Source organism: Cladophialophora psammophila (assembly GCF_000585535.1).
Source record: "Cladophialophora psammophila CBS 110553 chromosome Unknown aczJe-supercont1.37, whole genome shotgun sequence".
Classification (NCBI taxonomy): Eukaryota; Fungi; Ascomycota; class Eurotiomycetes; order Chaetothyriales; family Herpotrichiellaceae; genus Cladophialophora; species Cladophialophora psammophila.
In genome coordinates this window covers 74404-99423 of record NW_006912958.1, presented here as the reverse complement: position 1 = coordinate 99423, position 25020 = coordinate 74404, and the positions used below count along the sequence as shown (strand labels likewise).

The window sequence follows — 25020 nt, the reverse complement described above, 5'->3', positions numbered from 1 at the left end:
GTAGTAGTAGTAGTAGTAGTAGTAGTAGTAGTAGTAGTAGTAGTAGTAGTAGTAGTAGTAGTAGTAGTAGTAGTAGTAGTAGTAGTAGTAGTAGTTGTTGTTGTTGTTGTTATTATTATTATTGTTATTGTTGTTGTGGTTGTTGTTGTTGAACAGACGTCTGGAAGTATTTACCAGAGTTCGTGCCATACCATCCATGTCTATTTGATCCCCCAGCTTCATACACAACGATCGCAGTCGACATGTCGATTCCTGGTGAGTCTTTCATCCCGTAATGAGATTGTCCCGCAGCTGACAAGCGGGCTATATAGCAGGACTCCCTGTCCCTCAGATGCTGCCTGTGACGGCTACCTTTGCTCCTGGTACCGAGGTGTTAATCCACGGACCATGTTCTCAGGCTGATGCGACTCTTTAGCATTCGCCGCCTACTATGTCCTCCTCAACCTTCGCGTGAGCGTAGTGCGCGTGTCATGCAACACCATGATGGGGGGCACCGATTCCGCAACCAAGAATACCCAATCTTCAGCCGCGAAACCATCCTCCAGTAAGGATCTTCTTGTCAGTGCCCGCTGCCACGCCAACTTCGTCGAGAATGTGCCGTTTGCTCTCCTGGTGGCGTCCCTCGTCGAGATCAACGGTGGAGACAGACGGGTCCTGGCGGGTTCGTTGGCTGCGCTGCTGTTCTTCAGGATTGCACACGTCGAGTTTGGGTTGAGGGCGAAGGATTCCATGGGCTGGGGCAGGCCAGTGGGGTATTTTGGGACGCTGGGTTTCGTGGTTGGGATGAGTTCTTATGCGGCTTGGTTGGCAAGGAGTTATTGGAGTGTGTAGAGTGATGGGGTCATTTGGCGCATTTGATATGCAAATGGAAGGTGGAGGGCACAACTTCCCCATGTTCCCATCTCTTGACAGTTTCACCTCAGCTTCTCCTCTTCCTCTTCTTCTACTTTAACCACTCGTACTCTCACTCGAGCTGCATATCTTTTGCTTCATGGCATACCCGCAGAACACATTCGCTCCTTCAAGGTCCCTGTCGAATCCCGACATATCACTATCATCCTTTCGATCCATATGCAGCGTCCTCCCTTCGCCTCCACCTCTTCCAGCGCCGCCCAAGCCGCAGAAAAAGCCTGAGCCGTCATCCAAGCCGTCCTATACCTTCCTTTGCACCGTCTGTTGGACTGAACAGAACTCGCTGCCACATAGCTTTGGTCTTGAGGGCCGCATTGTCTGTGCTGACTGTTGGAGATGGATATACAACACGAGCATCTGTTGGCGCTGTGGGGAGGTCGTGTTTCGAAAGACTGATGTCGTCAACTTCGGATGGTGCTAGTGGCATTGGAGTTGCTTCTCTTGCCTCATTTGCGCAGTATGTATGGCGATGATGCGCACATTCATTGGGACAAGAATCCGCTGACGGCCAGCCAGTCTCCTCTGCGCCCTCCTCCCTATCTTGATTGTAACTGTGAGCCGCACAAACAGGGCATGATCGTCAAGGACCCGCCAGTCTGCTCTCGTTGTGCCGACCGGCCAGACTCTCTCACAAAGCTGGAGCAACATGTCAGAACGTCGCGGAAAGGTTCAGAAAGTGTCATGCCTCCCAAAAGGTTGTTAGATGGAGCATCTTCGAGAATATCACTGACAGATCCCCTGAATCCGCATGCCAACAAGATTGGGGCTGTACATCAAAGACATCGCATGCAACCTCCTTGGATGACTCTTCTGCCTTCAAACCGACATGCAGGATCAACTCCATCGGATCACTCAACCCCAAAGCAACACGACAGTCCACTGCTGACGCAAGGCACAAGATATTCCACGCCGTTCACCACACCGCCCCAATCTCCGATGCTCCTCGAAACGCTGTCTCTTCTGCCGAAAGTCTCACCATTGTCTCTGAGACGCACATCAGAACGCATGCACCTGCGATCGCCCGAGTCAATAACCCCCCCAAAGACTCATGTGGTCGACCAGGCTTCTGTAGCGTCTTTAGACCATGAAGGCCACCAAGTCTCCCCTTTGAGCCAATCAAGCGCCTCGCCCTATCAGCGTCTGCTCACACCGGCATCAGATGAATCCAATAAATCGCAATCCGGCTCCAAGAGTCGTGTCCGACGCAGCTTCTCAACCACCAAATCGATAAATCCTTTTCGAAGATCTTCCACTGCCATGTCAGTTCTTGCCCCTGCCGGATCATGCGGCCCAACCAAAACGCACACTCCAATACCCTCCCAAGACATTGCCCCTGCAAGAGCCCCATTTTTCAAAGAGCTTTCGAGTTTCTTTACCTCGCGTGCTAAGACCGGAAGACTGGTCCTCCCGAGCCGCGTTAGCGGTGCTCGGAGCAGCACGAAAGTCAACGAGAGCGGAAGAAGCACACCCGGTAGAAGTGGGATGGACCGAGCATGTGAGAGATGTGGCGTAGACATGTCTGATTGGTGGGTAAGGCGCGAGTCGGATGCTCAGGCTCGAGACAATGAAGGTGGTCGAAGTCGAATTGATCGGATCTGTGCCAGTTGCAAGGCTGCTCGTACCATTCCTAGGACAATGCCTGGAGCATGGGACTAACAGAGCCGTCCTCGGGTTGGTCTAGATGAAGTTTTCCGTGGTAGCTGTATGAAAAGGCCCGACCAGAAGATCGGCCAAGGAGCTACAATGTGCAAAAGATATGCTCTCCATGCGCCTGTACTGACTATATATAGGACAGGGAACAGCTTTGCAAATCTGGTCTTTTCCAGGGAGCCAATGACCCGCATCTGATTTCTCATGGCCGTGAACTCATTGGCATCGCTAGAGACACAGTAAGGGGAAGACAGTGGTGGTGATTAGCAGCAATATAAAACAGGGCGGGACCGTCCGTGTGGAGTGGCCTAATGCGTTTCTGTTTCCTTTGTCATCGAGCACATGAAAGCTGAAACTTTTGATAGACAGAGTCGGGGTGAAGTCGCGGTCAATACCATCTTGAGAGGCATAGAATCTCCTTAGCCTGATAATGAAACAATAAGCTTTATGGGTCGAGTCGAATCCTCTGGGCTTGCTCCTGGCTGAGACTGTGCCGGCCAGCTAGATGTATCCGCCAGGCTCAAGACTGGAGCCTACGAGATGCAACATTCAGCCTCGTAAACCGTATATATCCGCGTTTCATGAGTTAAGATGGAAAAAAAATCCGGCCGCTCTTTGTAGACTCATTCTTGAGCATCGCTTCACACCTCAGCCTTGGGATAATGCGAAATTATGTCCACGACCCGATATGGCAGTAGCTGTGAAAAGACAGAGGATTTATATCCAACCTTGGCTAGGTGAGGCGTGATGCCGAAATATGGGAGTGAATCCCGTACGATCAACGAGCCTCGCCGATCTAAGGGATGAACCAAAAGGTCTGAGAGGTCAGGCGGTGTTTTCATCGGAAACAGGGTCATTGTGGACATAAGGAAACCACCGAAAGACTTTTGGCGTTGTGCAGTTATAGATCAGCATCCCACCATCTCACCCCAAACGGAATTTGACGGACGTCATGAAGATCGTTCCGGGTAAGCATCCAACCATCAGAATCTGGTAAGTATACCTGCGGCGTATTGAATCGCTTGATTTCACTGCGCATCCTCCGATGTCCAATCCAGGTTTGGCAGTGTTTGTAATTTCGCGCTCTGTGGCCAGTTGTGAGAATGGTCTTGTCTTCTTGCCGTGTGACCTGCCAATACATGGTGTCAATGTCGACGACGGACGGGGCGGCGGCGATGGACAGCAGCTGTAGAGAGGGGCATTCCCTCTGCAGCTGATCGAAGACTCGGATCGCCTGAATGTCGGAAACCGGAACAGAGTGGTGCAACCTCCACTCGAGGCGTAGGCAGGAGCTAGATATGAAGGGAGGGAATAGACGGAGGAATCGCAAATGGCGAAACTTGGTGAGCGCGTTCAGAAATGCATATTGTTCGACATGCACATCTACCCCGGGAATTGCTGTGGGATGCCACAAGTGCTCGATGTAACCAACGTCCAACTCCAGCCGCTCAATCTTTGGTGCGAGTTTCGCCGCCGTCAGAATATCGGTATGGCTACGCTGGCTCTGCTTACTGTAAACCGAAGAGCGCGAATCCTCACAGTGCAGCCGTAGATGACGGAGGCTGGGACCCACAAGGTCCGTTATAGGGATGTGGTTGCATATCCCATCAATCTCCAGCTCTCGCAGCTCTGTCATCTGCGTGAAGTCGATCGCGAAAGGCCGGCCAGGATCGTTTTCAAACAACGGACCCATGGTCCCTGTGTAGGGGCAGGTCGGGTGATAGTGTCGCTGGTGATCTGCACAGATGCGCAACGCCTGAAGTTGGATGAGTCGGGGAGCACTCGAATAGATGAATTCGTTGATAGACATGACGGTATTACCCCAGACAATGGACAGCCTTCGGAGATTCTCCCATGGTATCACACTCAGATCTCCCATGGCATGGCGCGGGATAATCAACCGCAACTCGGTCCACGAAGGGGTCCCTCTCAAATGTGGCGTCTCCGAGTCAACTCCAGCCAAGCTATCGAGCAGCCAGGCCACGTGCAGATCTACAGCCGCGGCTTTTGCTACCGCATCGTAAGTGGCTTGATCGGGCTCCGGGTAACTGAAGGGAGGTGCGCCAAAGGCTCCTAGGGCGAGCTGATGGCGCCCGGCAATCGAAACCATCGCTGTGGTTGCTTGAATCATATCTGGCCACGGCGAAGATGTGTAGAGATGGCCAAGAATGACTTCATATTGCTGATCATCCGACAGCATCTTGAGCACTTGGTGTGCTGCAGCGGCGGAACAGTCCAATCTAGACGCCATTAGCAACATAGACACGATCCGAAGCGAGATATCACCCAAATTCAATTCCTCTCAGTCCTCACCTGTGCAAGTACATACCTAATGCGGCGAAGCCGGTGCATGAAAGGCAGACTCTCGCGCACTGCCCTAAGGTCCGAGTAATAATGTTCGCGATTATCCCCGTTCTGAGGAGGGGAGAAATCTGCTATCTCCAGCGGGCGTTGCACATGCAGCGTGTGGACATAGCCGAGGAGGTGGCGATTATCGAGGAGCCAACTAAGAAGCCCATGTTCCCTTTGATCCATAAGATCACGGATAACGTGGGACACGGTTCCGAAGAGGAAGGGTAATGCCGACTTTCGCAACTGGTGCGAAACGAGAGAGAAGGGCAAAAGCGAATCCAGCTGCCGATAGCTACCTTCATAGAGCAGCTCAGCGATCAAATCTAGCACCTCTGACGGGAGTTGGACCTTATCTTTTGTCGCGTGCCAGTGCTCTGCGCCTGAATAAGGCAACTTCATAGACTTGAGCGCCAACATGTTTGCCGTCTCAAGGTTTGGGGTTTCCTCCACACAGGAGATTGAGATGCAGAACCTGATGGCCTCGACCCAGGCTCTGAAGCGGGACCTTGTCGGGCAGAGCAGTTGGTGATGGGATGAATCGAAAGTAGTGTCACCTAGCTTTAACTTGAGGTCACCCTGGCAGGAGGGGCTTCTACCGGATTATCATTTCGCCGAGACGCGGGGTCGGCTGGAACCAGCGTTGGCCTGCGATTCATCGAGAGTGCAAAGCGTGGTGTGCTTCTTCTCGGTCAATTTGGCCAAGTCAAGAGAGATCCAGAGTGGGACGTGGTCGCTGTGCCCACGTTCTGGTGCAGAATCGCAAATGTCAGTGCCGGTGACAACATCTAGATCGTCCACCAGGGCGTGGCTGACGATGATTAGGTCCACTCTGTCACAGCTCGCACCCCAGGTACTTCCACGCGGGTAATACGTGAATTTCTTGGTGTTCCCATGGAAGTGTCTGAAGACATCGATCCCGCGCATGCCGTTTAGGTCGGTGAAAAACTTAGCATTGAAGTCTGCACGGTTCTGTACATGTTGTAGAGGAGACGTCCGTAGGGTTGGATGGCCGTCGATCCGGGACCTAGCGATGTTCATGTCCCCGATCAAAATGACATGGCGGCCCTCTGTCTGGTACTGGAGGACATGTTTCAGCATGTGCTGATGAAAATGCAGCTTGTGATCGTGTCGGGTACCGGAGATCTGGCCCGTTACAGGATGTCGATATGGATTGGACGTCCCGTTGACCCAGTAGCCGTTGATCACGACTAGACCAAGCTCCTGTTCATGTATCAAAACTCGACCTTCGAGGTCCCATTCTGGTCGCCGGGTGGCCCGTACTCCCGAGGCGAAGTCGTCTCTAATCACGGAGGCAACGCCGTGGACTTTGCCGCCGAATCCAGAAGCATTGTACTTGTCTCTGGGTAGAGAAAAATGAACCGTGTAGGTAGGTTCGCCAGCGGCGTGACCGTGATTGGCAGCTTGATGCAGCTGTCTTTGAGTTGCGACGTCTTTGGGGCTGATTTTGACTTCCTGCAAACACAGTAGCTGAGGCCATTGGTGGCGCTTCAAAAATGATCTCAGCGGCGACAGGGAACCAGGGTCGAAAGACAGGTGCTTTTGGAGCAGTGGGCCGATGCCATTGACATTCCAACTGAAAAGGCGGACACGATTTGGGTTTGCAGACCATGTGTTGGCCACGTGTGCATTGTCCTCGTCCGTGTGAGAAACTTTCCTCCTCAGCGCAGGCGGACTAATGGATCTGCGCGTGCCACTGAGGGATCTCTTCGCTGTGGAGGACATAGTACGGTGGCCTCTCTTCCCAAATCGCTCTGATAAGGTAGTTTTCGCGTCTCGCCCGGCCAGGTAGCTCGGTATGTATGTAGCTATGAAGGAGACACCAGTCCTGGTGAGTCCACAAAGGCCAGCTTGATCTGGCTCGCTGGTTTCCAATCGGGCGGAATAGGCATCTCGGCATCCCGTCTTGCTCGCTGAGAAGTCACTAGGGCGCCCTCACCATCTGCGGACCGAACCGTCAAGGATGGATTCATCACCTGTGATGCGAGGATCTTAGTGGTGAGTTGAGTTGCTTCGGGATCCAGGGCCTCCAGTCACTGTCGGTTTGGGACACCCAGAGCAACCCAGAGCAACCAAGAGCCCGGCCCGCCAACTCCTCAATTGCGGTTGACAGTTGATCTGCAAAGGTTCTTGTCTCGTTTAGGCAGGAGAGCGACGCTGCCTTCTTCCGGCGATGCTCCGAGTCGCCAACTTGGGGTTCAAGGATGGAGCTCTGACAAGTGGTGGTGGGGGGGAGGCCCTGGGTGGCTTGGTGGAGGATGGATGGATATGGTCGAAGGGTAAAATAGGAGGCGCGCTTTCCATGCCTGCTGAGAGAGTCAGGGTTGAGGGTCGAGCAATTCTCAGATATATTTCGGGTCGACGCTGCTCAGTGTGTCCTGTCGCTGACAATTGTCATCCAGGCGCTCTGCTTTATTCCATCACACGAGCCAACCCCCTCGTGTTCTCTGACGTGAGCTTCTACGCCGTCGCCCAAGGTCAAAGGAGAGAACGCGCCGCGCGTGGACCTACATATACCGGCTGCGATTGAAAGTCTATCCAAGCTCGCTCTATCGGACTTGAGCACCGGGCCAGGTTTCCTATCAGTCGAGCAGTCCCTCCTGCGTCTATCTCTGTCTCCCTAGGTCAGTTAAATACTGCTGCAAGCCCGATCGTGTCCTGATCTCTGCAGACTTCCCTCGTCACTGGTGTTGTCAGAGACCCGTCTGTTCACCTACCACCTTTATCAGCCATGGCCCCTCAGCCAGAGCTCTATCCTACCCTCCACCGAGTACGCGACCTTGAAAGCGCAGGCATTGAGGACCTGCAGCAGATCATCCGGACATTCCCCGTCATTGACAACCATGCCCACAACATGCTCACCGAAGAAAATGCCTATGGCAGCGCAGAATATCCTTTTGAGTGTATCACTTCCGAGGCACAAGGCCACGCTCTGACGGATCATGTCCATACCAGCCTCGCTCACATGCGCGGAGTCAAACACCTGGCAGAATTCTATCAGTGCCCCGACACCCTCCAGGACGTCAAGGCTGCCCGATATGAGTGGGTGCGCAGGGACTACCCAGGCCTGATCAAGAAATGCTTTGAAGGGACACATGCGATCATGATGGATGATGGACTGTCGCCCGAGATCATCCACTCGTTCAAGTGGCACCGACAGTTTGTGCCCACGGTGTCGAGGATAGTGAGGATCGAAGCTGTCGCGGCAGAACTGCTCGAGCATCTTGCTCACGCAGCGGGCTTTATGAGGGTCGGTCTCGATGCCGACTGGGACATCAGCCAGACCGAAAGTTTCTTGGTCCGCTTCAACACGGTCTTCAGAAACCAGATCCGCACTCTGGCCAACGATCCAGATGTCCGTGGCTTCAAGTCGGTCATCTGCTATCGCTCCGGTCTAGATATCGGCCTGGACAGCAGGAAGAACTTCCGCCCCCATCAGTCTCTGACTGAATCCTCTCTCCTGCAAGCCTTTCACGACTTCCTACAGAAGGCAGTCCGGGATCATAAGTATCGTATTGAGCAAAAGGAAGTCAATGACTACCTGGTTGTCGCTGTCTGTGACGTGCTGGAAAAGCTTGTAGACACGGATGGTGAGAACTTGCCCTTCCAGTTCCACACCGGTCTCGGCGACACAGATATCGACTTGGTCAAGGCGAACCCGGCGTATATGCAGCCTTTGATCGAAGCTTTCCCCCAGGTCGACTTTGTCATCCTGCATTCTTCGTATCCGTACACGAGGGAAGCTGGTTACCTCGCGGCCAACTATTCCAACGCTTGGCTTGATATTGGAGAAGCGTTCCCCATGCTCTCCCGCGAAGGCGAGGAGTCTGTGCTACGACAAGCCCTCGAGCTGACACCAAGCTCCAAGATCCTGTGGAGCACAGACGGACACTTCTATCCCGAAACATACTGGCTTGCCAACAAGCACTTCAGAGAAGCCCTGGAGAGATTGCTTACTTCGTACATTGCAGCTGGTGACGTTACCGTCGCCCAGGCCATCGATATTGCTGTCGACATTATGTTCTGGAACTCCAATCTTCTCTACAAGCTTGATGAAGAGCGCAAATATCCAGAGCTTCTCCGAGCTTGTGGCCGAGAAGTCGTAGACAGTATGCGTACGCTGGTGAATGGTGGCTCGAAAGCGCCCTCCTTCAAGTCATATGCAAGCACGGCTGTCGCGACTCCTGCTGGAGGACCGTCATCGTCGTCAGCAGCGGCACGACCTGGGGCGTCGACCACAATGTCCCTGACGGCGACAAGCCTTTCTGTTTCCCTCCGGTCTGGGAGTGCGAGTGCGCCGTCTGGCCAAAACTCCACCGCTGTCTTCGCACAGAATGTGACAGTTTTTGATGCCTTTCTGCAAACCAATCCAGGCGTCAAGTATATCTGGGTTCAGTATTTGGACTACACTGGCACCCTTCGAAATCGCATGCTAACCGTCCAACAATTTAAAAAGCAGCTCTCAACAGGCAAAAATCTCTGTTGCACGAGTGCTCTGACACGGTTGATGCAAGACGACTACCCTGCGACCGGATGCTCCGCCACTGGCCAATTTCTCATGGTTCCAGACCTGTCGACCCTTTCACTGAACAAGGGTATCTCATCTCCCTCTGCCACTGTTCAGACCTGGTGGATGGCAGATTCGGAGCAAGTCCCCCTCGCCGAGCACTACGACCGCTGTCCACGCTGGCTTCTTCAATCTCAAGCTGACGCTCTCAAATCAGAGTTCAACATCTCCATGCTAATAGGATTCGAACTCGAAATCATATTCATGAGGCCGATCCTGAACGAAAACAAGTCGGACTTTGTGGATTTTGAGCCCTTGCATATGGTTCATTCGTGGTCAAACATGACGTGGCAACAACTCGAGATGTTACCGATCATTGAAGAAATTGTGGAGAATCTGGCCGACATCGACATTCACCTTTCGCAATTCCACGCCGAGGCCGCACCAGGACAGTGGGAGTTTCCCTTGCCCGCTTTTGAACCTGTAAAGGCGGTTGACGTCTTGTTCAAGGCCAAAGATGTGATTCGCAACATCGCCAAGAAGCATGGCCTGAAAGCAACATGTTATCCGCGGCCCTACGCATTCAGCCCCGGCAGCGCCAATCATGCCCATTTCAGCATCAACGGACCTGGTGATACCGTCGAGAAATATGAAGCTCCCTTCCTCGCTGGCGTTTTGGAACATCTCCCAGCATTGATAGCTTTTCTGCTACCTTTTGAGGAGTCGTATCAACGAGTCAACGCCGGAATCTGGGCGGGTGGAGAATATGTATGCTGGGGGACACAAAACAAGGAAGTCCCATTGCGAAAATGTGGACCAGGACACTATGAACTCAAGACCGTCGATGGCATGGGCAACTCCTATTTGTCCATGGCCGCCCTACTGGCATCAGGACTCCACGGTCTCCGTCAAGATCTCAAACTCGAGCACAAGGATTGTGCGGGTGACCCAACTGGGATCGGCGAGGAGGAGAGGCAGAAACTAGGCATTACAACGCAGTTGCCTAACAGTTTGGAGAAGAGTCTCAAAGCTCTGGACCGGGATAAAGTCCTGCGACGGGCACTCGGATACGCGGTCGTTGACGACTACCTTGCCGTCTCTGAGAGTCTCATGGCCAAGTTGAGGGGCTTTGGCGACGAGAAGAGACGAGTATGGTTGATGGCCCGGTATTAAACCCGGGTTCTGGGGGTTTGAGATGAGCCCGAGGAGACGAAGCATCTCAAACACAACATTCAATTTGTTTGCCTTGCAAGCCAAAAAGCAAAGCATCAGAGTCGCTAGGCGGTGTCATCACGACAAAGTCAGGAGAAGATGATGCGGCTGGGCTTCCTGCCTATGCCCGGTGCATAGCCAGCGGCGACTTGCACAGGCAGCAGTGTCTGCGTTGGCAGATACAAATCCAACAATGAACATGTGGTTCACTATGTTTTGAGAGACTGGAGGTCAAGAGGTCCTTTGATCTTGGGAGACGAGGCTGGTTGGACTCGGCGGGATATAGTGAAACTGATCCTGGGAGGCTATATCATACATAGATATACCCCGGCAGGTTAGGACAGGTGAAGGATTCGATTGGTTTGGGGAGAAGGGAGATAAATCAATGGGTAAAGACATGGCTAATCAATCGCTATTACTAGAGTATTCAGCTTGCCCTTGTTTCCTTGGTTGCTTGTTTCAGCGTTGTTGAACGTAGGTTTAAGTAGACAGGCAGGCAAGCAGGGAGGAGGGTATACCAGGTATAGAAGGCATAGTAGGTTGACGGTCAGGCAGGCAGGCAGGCAGGCAGGTAAGGTAGGCAATCAGCTTAAGTAGCTAGGCATGTAGCTGTGTATTCTCAGTGGATATCCATCGTACATGTATGCATAAGCAGCTTGTATGCATCAATTCTCAGGCTCGCTTCGGGCGTCACGCGGGAGTCTGAATGTCCAACGCATACACACACACAGAGTTCACCCTGCTCACTTCCCCGACCAGCTACGCACCCCCACACTCACTCATCCCATCCTCATCCGGCCACTTATCGTCCTCAAGTGGAGGAATCGAGACGAAACGAGACGGGACGACATGGCAGGGAAAGTTCCTTAAAGGGCAACGAACTAAATCAATACTGTCCGTCGATGGTGAAGGTGCCAGTCTTGGAGATCAAGTACTCGTTGACGGCGACGTCCTTGCCGGACTCCTTGCCGTAGCCGCTCTCCTTGATGCCGCCGAAGGGCGACTCGGCCGCCGACGAGTTGCCCGTGTTCTATTGTTCGTGTCAGTATTAGGCCCACCTACACGTATAATCAAGGAAGGTTGGGGAGGTTGGGAAAGTGGGCTAGATGACGCGATGTAGTTTCTTCTTCTTGTCCCTCCCTTGTCCTTCTCTCTGTTCCTCTTTCTTTTTGGGGGGAGGGGGGATTTTATACGGCCATAGATTTGGCAAGAAGAATAAAACTTACCAATCCAATCATGCCGGCCTCCAAGTTCTCCAACATCCGCCACAGTCGGTCCACATTCTTGGTGAAGGCGTAGCTCGCCAGACCCATGGACGTGTCGTTGGCCCACCTGACGGCCTCCTCCTCCTTCTCAAACTTGAAAATGCCCGTGACGGGCGCAAACGTCTCTTCCTTGGCCAGGAGCATATCATCGTTCATGTCCGCTAGGATGGTCGGATCCATGAAATATCCACCCAGCCCCTTGCCGGCGCCAGCGCCCTCCTCCGCGGTGGCGCCCTTGTGCGCCTTACCGGATCCAAGAAGTAGTCTCGCGCCGTGCTTGATCGCGTCGGCGGCCTGTTCTTCGGCCTTTGCCAGGCCGCGCGGCGTGGTCACGGGACCCATGGTCGTGCCCTGCTCCGCGCCGTGGCCGACTTTGAGGGCCTTTGTCTTTTCCACCAGCATCTGCGTGAATTTCTCGTACACCCCCGCTTGTACGTACAGACGGTTTGCCGATACGCAGGCCTGGCCTGCATGACGCCATTTTAGGGCCATGAACTGCGCCAGTGCCTGCTCGAGGTCGGCGTCGTCGAAGACAATAAAGGGACAGTTGCCGCCCAACTCGAGCGTGCACTTCTTGAGGTTCTTGGCGCAGAGGCCTGCCACAATCTTGCCCACGCGGGTGGACCCGGTGAAGGTGACCTTCTTAACGAGCGGGTGCACACACATGGCTTCACTGAGGGATGGAGTGTTCTCAAGACTGGTCGTCAAGACGTTAAAGACGCCAGGAGCAAAGCCGGCCTTGGTGGCCAGATAGGCAAGGCTCAAGCATGTTAAGGGGGTTTCTGGGCTGGGTTTCACGACCATGGTGCATCCGGCTGCAAACGCGGCGCCTGCTTTCCGCAGGATCATGGCGATGGGGAAGTTCCAAGGCACCAGAGCCACTGCGACGCCGATCGGCTGCTTGATGACAAAAGTTCGTCTATTCGGCGCCGACGGGGTGAAGACAGAGCCCTGAATGCGTTCCGCCTCGCCGGCAAACCACCAGGTGAAACCCAGCGAGTAGTCAAGCTCACCGATGGCCTCGGGAAGAGGTTTGCCCGTCTCGTAGGTGAGGATCTTGGCAAGGTCTTCTTTGGCGGCGGTGATGAGTTCGTGCCACTTCATCAGAAGCTGGGCCCGTTTGCGCGGGTTGAGGATGCGGTATTCCTGGAAGGCCTTGTACGAAGACTGGATGGCGGCGTCGACGTCCTCGACTTTATTGTCCGGGCACGAGGCCCAGACCTTGTCCGAGCCGGGGTCGATGATGTCGAAGCGCTTGCCACTCTTCGCTTGAACCCATTGGCCGTGCACGTACGAGTCCTGGTGCAGCAGGTCTGGGTCTTTTAGTTCGAAGGGGAGGTTAGGAGCCATGGTTTTTTTCTTCGTATAGAATGGTCTTTGACTACGAGCTGGGTTGAATGGATGAACGGGAACGAGAGGGATGTGCAAGATGTGGTTGTTTTGTAATATCAAGCAGCGGATCCCCGAGGGAGAAGGAGAAGGAGAGATGCGGCGAAAGATGCTCGTCATTGGTGTCGACCCCGCAGTTGTCCTCGATTTTCCCTTTTGCCTTGTGCCTTATGTCTATCTCGAGAGACAGAAAAGAAAAACCCCTCTTCCGATATTGGAGAAGGTGTGACGAGCGGCATTCTCGCGCCCGGGGATCGAGGGCCATACCGAAATATCTTCGTCCAAGCTTCGATACCGCTAGTGTCTCGAAAATGCCGGCGGATTGCGAACTGTTGTTACTTCTCCAATTCCGCCGAAAATGGTCGTGACCTCGGATCCGATACCGGGACGGAATGTGCCACCCTGGTTTTTCCATGGGAAACTATTCCCCCTCTTGATTTAATCCCACCCAAGGCTGTCTGGGCTGTCATCAAAGGTGAGATCTCTCAGTCAGTCCCCGTTCGACTTCTGCCATAGACGCCGCCGGCAAGGACAGGTTTGGCAGGATCCCAGGGCCCAATCACCACGTTCTTATACCGCTGGAGCCCGATCAGCCACCATGAACATCCTCCCATGACAAATGCTGTGCTGAGTCCTCCGACTATAAATCCGATTGTGCTCCGAAGAATCACATGCCAGATCCAACCCCAGCAGAGCCCACAGTTGCCATACGTGTGTGTGTAGGATTTGGATAAAACCAACCCCAACCCGCAGGTGGACATTGTCACCAGCGCGAACGTGAGAAGCAGATGTAGCTTAAACGAATTGTAATGGAGATGCCGCCGGAACACCGGAAATAGACCAAACACCTGGATCGAAAACAGTGTCAGGCTGAACACGGCAGTGGTTGTCATCAGGCGCGAAGCAAGCACCGTGCTGGCCATCAAGGCTGCATTGGTCGACAGAGATGACGGGAATGGAGGTGGCCGGAAAGTATTACTCAATTGAGGGGGTGCTGGGTCCGTGGCTGTGGCGTTTGATATTCCAGACACTCGCCCCGCATTCTCTGGCTTTTTGGGCAAGTAAAGGCTTCCATAGTCGAAGAAGAATATGTTGATGATCAGAAGCCATGTCGCCAGCGCCCATATGGAGTCTGATGATGTCGATCTTGTGAGGGACTTGAGGATAGGCGACAGTCCCAACAGAGCAAAGTAGATCAAAGAAGCAGATTTGAGTGTTTTGAGCCGCGCTTGGTTTCGCGGAGATATCGTAGCCGGTAATGTGGTTGGACTATACACCATGCTGGGAGACTGGGGTGCTTGGGGTCGGGACGTCGTTGGCCGCAGATCTGGAAACGGTTCCACTGAGCTCTCGCCCAATGGGTCAATGGGAGAAATCGACTGGAAGGATGATTTGGACAAGGACTGGCCATGCTTCCCAGAGAACTTGGATTCGTGGTCCTTGACTCCAAGGTCGGCGGTCGAGAGTTTCAGACCAACGCCTCGTCCTCCCAGCGTGCCGTTCACATGGCCATTGCCGACATGGCCATTGCCGTTCATATGAAGTTTAGAAGAACCTCCGGAGCTTGTACTTGAACCGTCGTCGACATCGACCGAGAGCCGGTTCGCCTTGTGAAGTGCCGCCCACTCTTCTGCTTCCTGTTGACCTATCCAATGGTCCCACACAATCCAACCACCCACCGTCAGAATCGTACCACAGGTCACCACCGAGACAGGCGACAGACGGCCTTGGTAGATTCCGGCATAGGCACAGATGAAGATGGCCACGGAACAAACGTGCTGCACAATGACGGCCGAGTCTGCCACCAATGGCCAAAAATCGTAGGGCCTCAGCCGTGGATTTCGCTGCAGGTGGTCCAGAAAAGTCTCGGTGTCGGTATAGTTGTCAGGGAACCCATGCTGTTTTATCCACAGTAATTTTTTCCAAACGTGGGGTTGCTTCCGTCTCTTGCTGGCTGCCCGTCGTCTTTCTTCGGCTATTCTAGCAGCGACTGGAGGAATGGCTGGCGGTGCTCGTAGGGACGCAACTGCGGGTCGGAGAGCTGCAGCTGCAGCACTTGCTGCGGCAGAGCCACTGATCTCAGGCACCGGCCGCAGTCGGGGCGGTGAGAAAGTCTTGTATGCATCTTCGGGAGCAAGACGATTCGGGTCTGGTGCAATTCGATTAACTTGTGGTTTCCCTCGGTTGGGATGAGTCTCGACAGGCACTGGGGGAGGTATGGGAGAGGGCGCTGGAGACGGAGTTGGCGTGGACGCGACGCTCGAGGTGGTGGGAGTGGTCGCGGGTTGTGGCGCCATTGTGCGCCTCCTGTTGTTATCTTAGAATCATTTTGAGCAATAAATGGGCGTCGAGATTGTCTAACTCGACCACGACGGGCGAATTCTTGGGTGTTGAACCATCTGTAACCTCTTTGAGGTCGATAGCCTGGACATCTGGACATCCGGGAAAAGTCTCCCTGCGAGGTGGATGAATTCCGTTCTTTAGGCAACTCAGCCGAGAGTTTCGTAACCGTCCAGCGTCTCCGATCCTTGTCTTAGTTCTAGACACATCGGCTCAGTTGCTTTAAGTGGGCAGGGCCCACTATTTTGCTCTGCACAACACCATCGCGAGAAGGTGGACGCAACATTCTTTGAATTTTGTGATTGGCCGGCGTCTTAGCTCGTAGCCTATCAAAACAGGGCCTATCCCCGATATCCTGTCTGAGAACTGAGACGACTCCAATCCTAGTCTATATATCTTTCAGGCGGCTTGCTCACTCTATCGCGTTGTCGTTGATCTCCCTCATGTACCTCGGAGTGCAGGCTGCGCTCGTGACGGTTCATAAAATGATGGCGAAAAAGGGGTGCAAGGGGTACTACGAGTAATCAAACATGGAGAGCAGGCTCGGATGGCGGTGCCACATTATGGCTCAGCTGCTCAGGAGATGCGGCCCGTGGTGATTGCACGGTGTCACTATCATTAGCAATTATGTCCGATATCCCCACACCCATATTAATGCCTCACAGAGTCTGCCCAGTGAAGCGGCCTCAGCAGGAGACGGAGACCACTGTCCCAATCCGGAAATGAGAATTCTACCAATCAGACGACGCCGACGTCACTGGTTGGTCAGCCCTCCAGGAAGTGCTTGAACATGAAGCATTCGAAAGAGTGGAAGAACCAAACTTCTCTGCAAGAGCTTCCCTTCTGGGATGTTGTGGCTACTGCTCCCTAACCGGAGCCCTCAAATCTATCGTTGTTATTCTTCTGCTGTATCATCAGCCCGAGGCCAACACCACCGTAGCAGGACCAGGCTCTCTATTGGGAAGCAGTATGCCTCGTAGGAAACACGCGCCGCTGAGACAATATGGCAAGAGACGGAACTAGCTTGTCAAACTCAAGGTCATAAAGACGAGCGAGGTCCAAGCCATGCAGGTATATAACAGAGTCACCCTTGTGCAGCAAGAATTGTCTGTCTACCACCGCAAGGCAATGTCAGCAAGATCCCAAACCAGCCTCCACAGCATTATTCTTATCCGCACCCTTCATCAAGCCAGAACCTCATTGCCAAAGTCATGATGTCTTTCGCCAATACCGTTCTGGTAACCGGAAGTAAATCCGGCATCGGCAAAGGGTTGCTTTCCACATACGCCTCTCGCCCCAGCACACTAGCCATTGCCGCCATTCGAGATGGGCCTGATTCTGCAGCCGCCAAAGCCCTGACTTCCCTACCTGTTGGCCCTGGCAGCAAGATTGTGGTCGCCAAGTACGATGCCTCATCAAAGACAGCGGCTGTGGACCTCGTTGACTTCCTCAAGTCGGTTCAAAACATCTCTGCCCTTGATATCGTGGTGGCCAACGCGGGCATTCTGAAACACTTTGGTCCTGCCAAAGAAGCTTCCGCGGAAACTATCATGGAGCATTTGGAAGTCAACACTTTAGCGCCCATATTGCTCTACCAGGCCACCCAAGAACTGTTGAGTGCCTCTGAGCAGACACCAAAGTTCTTCATCATCTCCTCCAATATTGGCAGTAACACTCTCCAAGACAGCTACCCGTTGCCAATGATCGCGTACGGTATGTCCAAGGCAGCTGTGAATTGGGCAGTCAGCCGAATTCACCGAGAGGAAGGTCGGATTACTGTTGTTGCAATGCAGCCAGGTTGGGTTCAGACAGGTATGTCTCCTGCATAGTGATTTCTCAAGCAACGATGCTGACTTTAGATTGAACAGCCATGGGCAATACTGCGGCCGAGTTCGCAGGTATGAAGGCAGAAGAGGTTCCGGTAAAGTTGGAGGATTCTGTCAATGGATTGATCTCGGTCTTCGACAAGGCCGACAAGGCCACGTACAGTGGAAAGTTCTGGGATCAGAATGGCGTTCAGATGCCTTGGTGAGCTTGATATGGATAGATAGATAGATGGCCAAATGAAAATATGCTGAGAACTTGATCAAGCGTCTTCCCGCTGTGCCCCAGACCAAAGTCTTGTTTGGGTTCCTGGCCAACATGCTAGTAGTACCTGAGACTATCAGTCGCAAAACTTGGAATATCTATCTAATTGGGTCAAACTTGCACAGAGCGGGCTGGCAGCACAAACGCGTTCCTTTCCCTTTCCCTACGAGCCTGAAATCAAGATTCATCAGGGTTTGGATTGGGAGAACACCAGGCCATGCCAATTTCCGGAGAAGGGGCAACGGTCACTGAGTCAAAATCGAAAAATCCACTGATAGCGCACAGCAACACCCAACTCCGTACATCGTCTACAAAGTACCTACGGATGCAAAGCACGAGGATGAGGAAAACACATACATTCCTATGAAGGACGATCCTACATACAAACATGATATTTGCCGTTCACAGTAGGTTCCGCTGGCCTTCGCGGTAGCCGCCTCTGCTGGCAAGACTTCACCAACCACTGGGACAGCATACGGGACAATGTTACACGGCCTACTTGTCGAGATACAGTGGCACTGTGGTTACCTCAACAGGCACCGTGACTTCGACGGTCACGAGCACCGAAACCGAGAGATTCCAGACCAGCCGTCATGGACAGGTAGCACTAAAACCGTGACCAGCCCAACCCCGACATTCACCATCCCCACCACTCTAGGGGCAACCAGCACCACCTCGACCTTCGCCTTGACCAGCACGGTCCAAGCATTTATGTTGTATGCGGCATGTCTGAGTCCCAATGTGGCGGGCACGGTGTACGGCGATGGCATTTCCGGCGTGATCTCTGACCCTGGCTCTGGGATCGTTAACTTTGCTGGGGTCACAACAGACACCGCCGAAGACAACTGCTGCATGTCGTGCATCACCCACCCAAACTGTGCCATCGGCAGCTTCTTCGCCCCACATCCGGCCTGCGATGAGTACCAATTAATCGTCGCCAGTGACGGTACCGCCTGCATCACCCCGGGCCAGTATGACTTCCCGGCTTTGGTAAATGGTGACGGACCTGATAGTGACGGCTTCGACGGCAATTGTGCTGAGGTTGGCGGTGTCGATTAGAAGAATGGGTACCGCTGTGGACTGTCTTTTCCCCCACTTCTCTCGCGGTGCCAGCACATCCTGGTGCATCTGTTCTGTCTAACTGCTTGATTCTTCTTCAGTCCTAAACCTCCACAGTTAATACGCCCCAATTTGCGCTGCAGGAGAGAACGGCAGCATCTAGTCTTGGGCAAGGATATCTCGCATAGCTCGGGCACTGTTCTGCAGGCATGTAGGTCAATGAGTCAGAGCCGCTTGGAGGAAGAATAAACCATCTATGAGAATGATCCGCCGACGCCCAAGAATCGTCTCTATCGTCGTATCCCTCTCGGCAAACTCAGCATATTCGACCGTCATGGTAAATGCATTGCCTTGAGATTTCCCCCAGTTAGTTTAGCTCTGAAGCCGAACGCTTTTTGCAGTGGTAAGTTGAACATGACTTTACTTTCCCTTGGATGTCGAATTTGAGGTGTGCAGCAAAGGCTAAGCATGAAGTAAGGTAAGTCATCCTTACGTTGTACAGTCGAGCTTATTTGCGTCAATGCCATGCGTATTCGCGTAGGGAGATAGCTCGATGGGTCCTCAAAATACAGGGTACGGCATACCGAGTACAGAGGCCCAGAGCCATTTGGTAGGGACCTATCAGCGCCATGCACACCAAAACTGACCCAGTCAAACCACTATTGTCGTCATTCTCGCCCCAGCCACAGGAACGCGTATGAAGTCGGCTCTGTGCACCACGAGTTCGGCTTCGAACACCAAACCCCTTTCATCACCGAAAACCCATAACCGAGCAGCCCTAATGCACAATTAATGGAATCGGCAGGACTTAGGGGAGCACAGCCACCATTGCCAAGTCGGAGCAAACAAATCTTCTCGGCGCCGCTTGGGCGAGACATATCATTTCATCGATAGCAATCTGCTCAGGTTGTTCGCGGCGATACTGTTTCAACCTAAATGGTATGATGGCTGCCTAGATGCACGCGGATGGCCCTTCTATCAGATCTGCAGGCCTCAGGTTTGGTTAAACGTCTCGCCTAGTTAATTATGAGGCTACGCACCAACAAGTTACTCTCATCATACCACTCTCTTGCATCTCCATAAGCGACGAAACTCGGGTGAGTCAACAAAGATGGTTTATAAAGGGCCCAGTAAAGGATGTCACTCGTGTAGGAAACGGCGTGTCAAGGTACGTCGTGGACCATTCCGGTCTCGCTGCCCGTTGTCATGCTGATCGATCAAGTGCGATGAGAAACGGCCTCAGTGCGGCAATTGCCTCAAAAGGAAACAGCAATGCCCCGGATATCGAGACTTGTTCGACGCTGTCCACAAAGACGAGACATACATCGTCTCGCATAAGAGCGCCCCGAAACGGCAGAAAAAGGTACACACCCCTGCTAGCGAATCTGGGGACAGCACTCCTAACCTCACGAATACGCCGTCGCCGACGAGTGATGTCGATTGTGCCCTTGATCTTGCTCTCTTCGCCACACCGTCGCGAAATGTCGAGGTGGAGTCGCTGTGTTACTTCTTCACCAACTATGTCAATATTCCCCGGGATCCGAGTACCAACATCTTCATCGAACACATCCTTCCCATATACTTGAACACAGCCCCCGATTCGGCGTTGGCTGAAGCTGTCAATGCGGTCGCGGTCAATATCACGGCCATGTGGATGACCCGATACGTCGATTCTTACCGTGCTCGAGAATCTTACGCAAGGGCCGTCACTCTCTTAAAATCTTTGCTGCAAGACCCCGTTGAATGCAAAACGGACGAAACCCTCGCCACAGTGTTCATGCTCGACTTTTACGACTCCCTCAATCGACGGTTTGTGCACTTCGTCGACACCGGCACCCACCAGCAAGGTGCGGTGGCTCTGCTCAAGCACAGAGGGAAAGATGACTTCGACAGCCCGCTCTCCCAGCGGCTCTTCAATGCCATGAGAAGTCGCCATATCAATTATTCGTTACAATACGGGCGAAAGGTGGAGCTGGATCCGGAACTCCTTGCCGAAGACACCGCAGTCCTCCCATCCGCAAAGCTTGATCTTCTGAACGCTGAGCTTGCAGAATTGCATGTATTAGCCTGCGAGGGCCCCGAAGGAGCTGGCCTCGGCTTAGCCGACTTCTATCGGGTCATTTTGGAGAGGGCACTTGCCCTCGAGAAGAGGCTGCAAACGTGGAGGGATGCGCTCCCCAGGTCATGGCAACCAGTATCTATTCCGGCGTCCGAATTACATCAATCCATCCGCGACGCTGGCGTCTATGAAAACATGTGCGACGTTTATTCTTCGCTCGCAGTCTCTCACGTCAACAATGCAGCTCGGAGTTCTCACGGTGGAGCACTCCGTCTCATTGCATTATGCATCAGGGGCCTCGAGGACCTCGGCATTGCCGTTGACCCGGAAATCGAGCTTCACGTCGACCGGCAAATCCAAGAGATCGCGGACAGGTTCTGCGCTTCGGTGCCGTTCCATCTGGGCAACAGAACCACACCAGCATTCCCCGACGAACACAGGGAATACCCCCATGTGCCTGTGGAGCTTCGTCGGCTGGCGAATTACGTCGACCCGTTTGGAAACGAGGTCGAGATGACCATGGAAGACCACGTGCGCGCCGCCGCGGCCATAGGCGGCTGGTTCATCATGGCGCCGCTTGCGGGATTCCTCAAGGCGCGAGCGATGGGGGTTACGCCGTCGAATCCGACCACTAAACCCGGGCCCTTAATGGGAAAGATGAGAAAAGGCCAGATTGCATGGATTCGTGGCCAAATGGAACGGATCCAAAAGATCTATCTGTTTCCAACCAACGCTAGCCCGACCGAGCAGGACTGGAAATGGGTCATGAGGCAAACCCGCTACGGGACTCGTGTCAGAGGCCATAATCTGTTTGCACCGTTATATTTCAATCAAAGAATATGGACGGCTTAAAGCGGCGTGCGGCAAAATCTCTTCATGCCTTTGGCAAAGTTTATCAAGCATGACAATGTGCGACTCCCCTGCGTGCAACTCGACGGTGCACTAACACTCACAAAGGATATAAGCCCTGTCTTGCGCCAAAAGTTGCTGGGACCACTGTACCTCTCTTCCTGACTCGAATGCCATGACTGCTGCATTTCTGTTCAAGCACAGATTCAAGATCCCTTTGTGAATTACGGAGCTGGTGTGTATAAGAGCCGAGTTTGGGAGGACACGCATTGAGCAATAAGTGTGAATTCCCAGGCTCGAGATTGGAGGAAGGACGGAGGGTTTGCAATTTTGAACTTTCTGCCTGCAATGGGAAGGTTGAAGATGCAAAGGTGGGAACATCATTCTAACCATATTACCACGGTATTGCGACTTTGAAGCACGACATGTTTCTTCGTAGTAAATAATGTCTTCTACAACGCCACAAGTCAACGTGACTAGCTACGACCACACCTTACTCGTTCAGTTTCTCGTGTCTGTATTATGCATACGGATTTGTCTCGTCTGACACCAATCCTCAGCCCAAGACCATGGCCATACTCCTGCCACGTTATTACTGGTGGTGCCACATCTCTCACCGTCGTCCCTCCCGTCGGGGTTAGTATGCAGAATCGTGCATGGAAGGAAGAACAAGCGTCGAAATAAAAGTTCTGACATGCATTTGCTGGGAGATGGAGGTAGGGGGGTGTTTGCCTCTTTTGGGAGGTGTGTGTCTCGTTTTGGGAAATCCATTCGAGCCATGTGGGGTTCTTGCTGGGGCGGAGGCGGGTTAAGCGAGGCTCCGGCGTTGCGGATAGGTATGGAACTTGTTTGCGTGGTTGCATGTCTCGATGTGTATGTATTACCTAAGTAGGTAGTATCGTACCACAAACCTGTCTTCCGTCGTCCATGTATGATCAGCCGTGAGTAGCCATAGATAAGCACATTACTGCTAGAGTCAAGTCCAGAAGTTGATGTGCTCCAGATGAGGCATGGCTCCGAATAAACCCAGCTCCGTAGACGAGTCAAACGCACAGGCCAAAAAGTCCGGGTCATCAACTTCCCGATTCCAGTGCAGTGGTTGCCTTGACATCCGGGGGGTCATACACGTAGTGCCTACAAGTACATCCAACGCCTGTCTGTCGAGCTTGGCTGCAGGGTGGCCATCGTGGTCGTCTTCCTGGACAAATCGCTCGAATAGTGACCAGAGCATCGCGTAATGCTCCTCCGGGCTCAGATCTGGCATCAAGGCTTGGACCATGCCTTCGATCTGGACGTCGCAGATCCGGATGAGGTAACGAATCAGGGCGCAATGCCCGTCCAGATGCTGTTGTCATCTCGTGCTATGGGGTTTGAGCCGCAGTGCCGTGATTGCGGTTGATTGAGCGATTTCGGCTTGAGAGCATTCTCCATGCTAATAGGCATAGACAATCACCAGGCCTGAGGTCACGGTTCTTTGGACCTGCCTCCATGCCGATGGCACCCCTGATATCACACAATCCTGGGGCCCATGACCATCGCTCGACCGGACGAACTCTGGACGCTGCAGTTTCGTGACTTGTGGCGCCAGGAGAGCGAAGTACTTATTGAGCAGCATTTGAGTAGCTCGGAGACAGATACTGATGGAAGGCACCCACGACTGTTCTGAAGTGACACAGGAGGCGCGCAGGCACAGCCGGAGCCTATACACAATGATGAGAGAACGACGGGCGCAAAGAAAGGGCGCACGCACCAGAAGAAGTGAATGCGGACGAGAGCCTCCAAGGTCGTGTCTGTCTGGATCTACTGACAGTCTCACTGGCCCCGCCTTGGCACAGATTCGTCCAACTCTGGTTTCGATCCGAAGGACACCTTTAATGTGCCCTCGTGATCGTCGGAGAATTGAAGCTCATGGCGCAATATCTGATGGCATCACTTAGAGAGCAGCAACGCTCTGCCGAGATCCAACTCACTGGTCAACATAGCATAGGATCAAGTATAAATGCAATTCCTGCACTCCATCCCGCCTCTCGTTGGATTCGCAATTGAAATCGCCGTCATGGGCGATCTGGATTGTTCGGTCAATAACTGCTCTTATTCGGCTGGTCACCCTGCCATGCAGGAGGTAGATGCGGTGCAGAAACAACGTGGTGACGTGGTCAAACTTCGGCTGGCCGGTGAAGTCGTCGGCGAACTGGACTGAGAGCTCGAAGAACGTGGTGGCCAGGGTCAGATAGCCTTTTTGCACGGTGGGACAAGCGAGGGTAGCAAATCACAGCGCCAGGCTTGTCCAGAGGTAACCCTGTGTCATAGCTATTGATGGGCATGGGAGTTTCACTGGAGCAATGAGACGGAAACAGATGACGCACGAATCCTAGCATAAGGTTCACATCCAGGATCTTAGTATGCTGGCTCAGTGCGATGGGGGCTTCAGAGACCAGCTCGGTAATGGTTTCAAAGGTCAAGTCCTGGAGAGAGTGGATGTCAGTCTTTGGTTGGAGCCGCTGAAGAATGCTGTGGCCGCGGCTGACGACGCGTTCGCTGCGTGCTGTGCCGTCCTGGGATGAACTTGTGGCTTAGTCGCCGATACCGCTGACTGAAGTTTGCGACTCGATGTTAGGGGAGTTGGGTGACGGTGGCTGCGGACGGCGCCATCGTCGATGTGACCTACGAAGATCATGTCAGGACTCAGGAGAACAGTCCAGGTATTAGATCTAAGTCTTCCGCTTGGTAGGGACTGTTTCGCCCCTTGATGGAGAGAACAGCCGGAGGGTCCAAAGAAGCCTAACCTCGCCTAGAGCCCGGAGGAGCCTAAAGCCCCCTAGAAGGTTCATTGTGGTGACGGACTCGCCAATCCCAGGTGGCCACCAGAACTAGTGGAGAATAACTATATGCAGTACGACCACTTGGGTATTTTGGCGCACTCAGAATTCAATCCGCTCTGCTCCTACGAGATCCTGGCCATCTGCTTGGCTTGTTGACCGCGCTTTGCAACGTCATCTTGGTTGAAGCTGAGAAAAAGCTTGGGTTAATGCGATCACGTATATAAGCCATTAGGCCGGGATGATGTTTTGGATTTACGAGAGACGAAGATGGCTCAGGGCGGCGTGAAGGTTCGTCGTTGCTTTGACTCTACCTCGTATTGCCGTCGCAGAGGAATGAAGTACTTGAGTTGACGTCTCCCCAAGTATATGAGATTACTTCACCTTGATGATCTTTCAAATTAGACGAATGCAGAATAACCGATATTTCGTCGTCCTCCTTTTCCGGAACGAACTAACACCCAATTATCCCAATGTTTAGTCTCCTAAATCCTCCTTCTA

The 25020-nt window shown here is 53.2% G+C and overlaps 11 protein-coding genes across 11 annotated transcripts; 6 read left to right on the top strand and 5 right to left on the bottom strand.

Moving 5' to 3' along the window:
* Positions 1 to 242: 242 nt before the first annotated feature.
* On the top strand, positions 243 to 831 carry A1O5_12751 (uncharacterized protein; the record flags this gene model as incomplete). Its single annotated transcript, XM_007753320.1, has 3 exons — positions 243 to 255; positions 312 to 362; positions 416 to 831. 3 exons carry the CDS (start codon positions 243 to 245, stop codon positions 829 to 831), a joined length of 480 nt encoding a protein of 159 aa, XP_007751510.1.
* Positions 832 to 1467: 636 nt separating this feature from the next.
* Positions 1468 to 1851, top strand: A1O5_12750 (uncharacterized protein; the record flags this gene model as incomplete). Its single annotated transcript, XM_007753319.1, has 1 exon — positions 1468 to 1851. A coding segment is annotated over one exon (384 nt), but the record flags the coding sequence as incomplete, so codon positions are not given.
* A 1612-nt stretch (positions 1852 to 3463) lies between these two features.
* Positions 3464 to 5331, bottom strand: A1O5_12749 (uncharacterized protein; the record flags this gene model as incomplete). The annotated part of the gene is made up of 2 exons (XM_007753318.1): positions 3464 to 4802; positions 4892 to 5331. The coding sequence occupies 2 exons, from the start codon at positions 5329 to 5331 to the stop codon at positions 3464 to 3466; spliced, it is 1779 nt and encodes a 592-aa protein (XP_007751508.1).
* Positions 5332 to 5517: 186 nt separating this feature from the next.
* On the bottom strand, positions 5518 to 6657 carry A1O5_12748 (uncharacterized protein; the record flags this gene model as incomplete). Its single annotated transcript, XM_007753317.1, has 1 exon — positions 5518 to 6657. One exon carries the CDS (start codon positions 6655 to 6657, stop codon positions 5518 to 5520), a length of 1140 nt encoding a protein of 379 aa, XP_007751507.1.
* A 1006-nt stretch (positions 6658 to 7663) lies between these two features.
* On the top strand, positions 7664 to 10612 carry A1O5_12747 (uncharacterized protein; the record flags this gene model as incomplete). Its single annotated transcript, XM_007753316.1, has 1 exon — positions 7664 to 10612. The coding sequence occupies one exon, from the start codon at positions 7664 to 7666 to the stop codon at positions 10610 to 10612; it is 2949 nt and encodes a 982-aa protein (XP_007751506.1).
* Positions 10613 to 11537: 925 nt separating this feature from the next.
* A1O5_12746 (succinate-semialdehyde dehydrogenase) lies at positions 11538 to 13266 on the bottom strand (the record flags this gene model as incomplete). Its single annotated transcript, XM_007753315.1, has 2 exons — positions 11538 to 11681; positions 11878 to 13266. The coding sequence occupies 2 exons, from the start codon at positions 13264 to 13266 to the stop codon at positions 11538 to 11540; spliced, it is 1533 nt and encodes a 510-aa protein (XP_007751505.1).
* A 524-nt stretch (positions 13267 to 13790) lies between these two features.
* A1O5_12745 (uncharacterized protein) lies at positions 13791 to 15602 on the bottom strand (the record flags this gene model as incomplete). The annotated part of the gene is made up of 1 exon (XM_007753314.1): positions 13791 to 15602. The coding sequence occupies one exon, from the start codon at positions 15600 to 15602 to the stop codon at positions 13791 to 13793; it is 1812 nt and encodes a 603-aa protein (XP_007751504.1).
* A 1257-nt stretch (positions 15603 to 16859) lies between these two features.
* A1O5_12744 (uncharacterized protein) lies at positions 16860 to 17677 on the top strand (the record flags this gene model as incomplete). The annotated part of the gene is made up of 2 exons (XM_007753313.1): positions 16860 to 17457; positions 17514 to 17677. 2 exons carry the CDS (start codon positions 16860 to 16862, stop codon positions 17675 to 17677), a joined length of 762 nt encoding a protein of 253 aa, XP_007751503.1.
* Positions 17678 to 18216: 539 nt separating this feature from the next.
* On the top strand, positions 18217 to 18792 carry A1O5_12743 (uncharacterized protein; the record flags this gene model as incomplete). The annotated part of the gene is made up of 1 exon (XM_007753312.1): positions 18217 to 18792. One exon carries the CDS (start codon positions 18217 to 18219, stop codon positions 18790 to 18792), a length of 576 nt encoding a protein of 191 aa, XP_007751502.1.
* Positions 18793 to 19903: 1111 nt separating this feature from the next.
* On the top strand, positions 19904 to 21703 carry A1O5_12742 (uncharacterized protein; the record flags this gene model as incomplete). The annotated part of the gene is made up of 2 exons (XM_007753311.1): positions 19904 to 19960; positions 20015 to 21703. The coding sequence occupies 2 exons, from the start codon at positions 19904 to 19906 to the stop codon at positions 21701 to 21703; spliced, it is 1746 nt and encodes a 581-aa protein (XP_007751501.1).
* Positions 21704 to 22676: 973 nt separating this feature from the next.
* On the bottom strand, positions 22677 to 23315 carry A1O5_12741 (uncharacterized protein; the record flags this gene model as incomplete). The annotated part of the gene is made up of 2 exons (XM_007753310.1): positions 22677 to 23045; positions 23154 to 23315. 2 exons carry the CDS (start codon positions 23313 to 23315, stop codon positions 22677 to 22679), a joined length of 531 nt encoding a protein of 176 aa, XP_007751500.1.
* Between the last annotated feature and the right edge of the window lie 1705 nt (positions 23316 to 25020).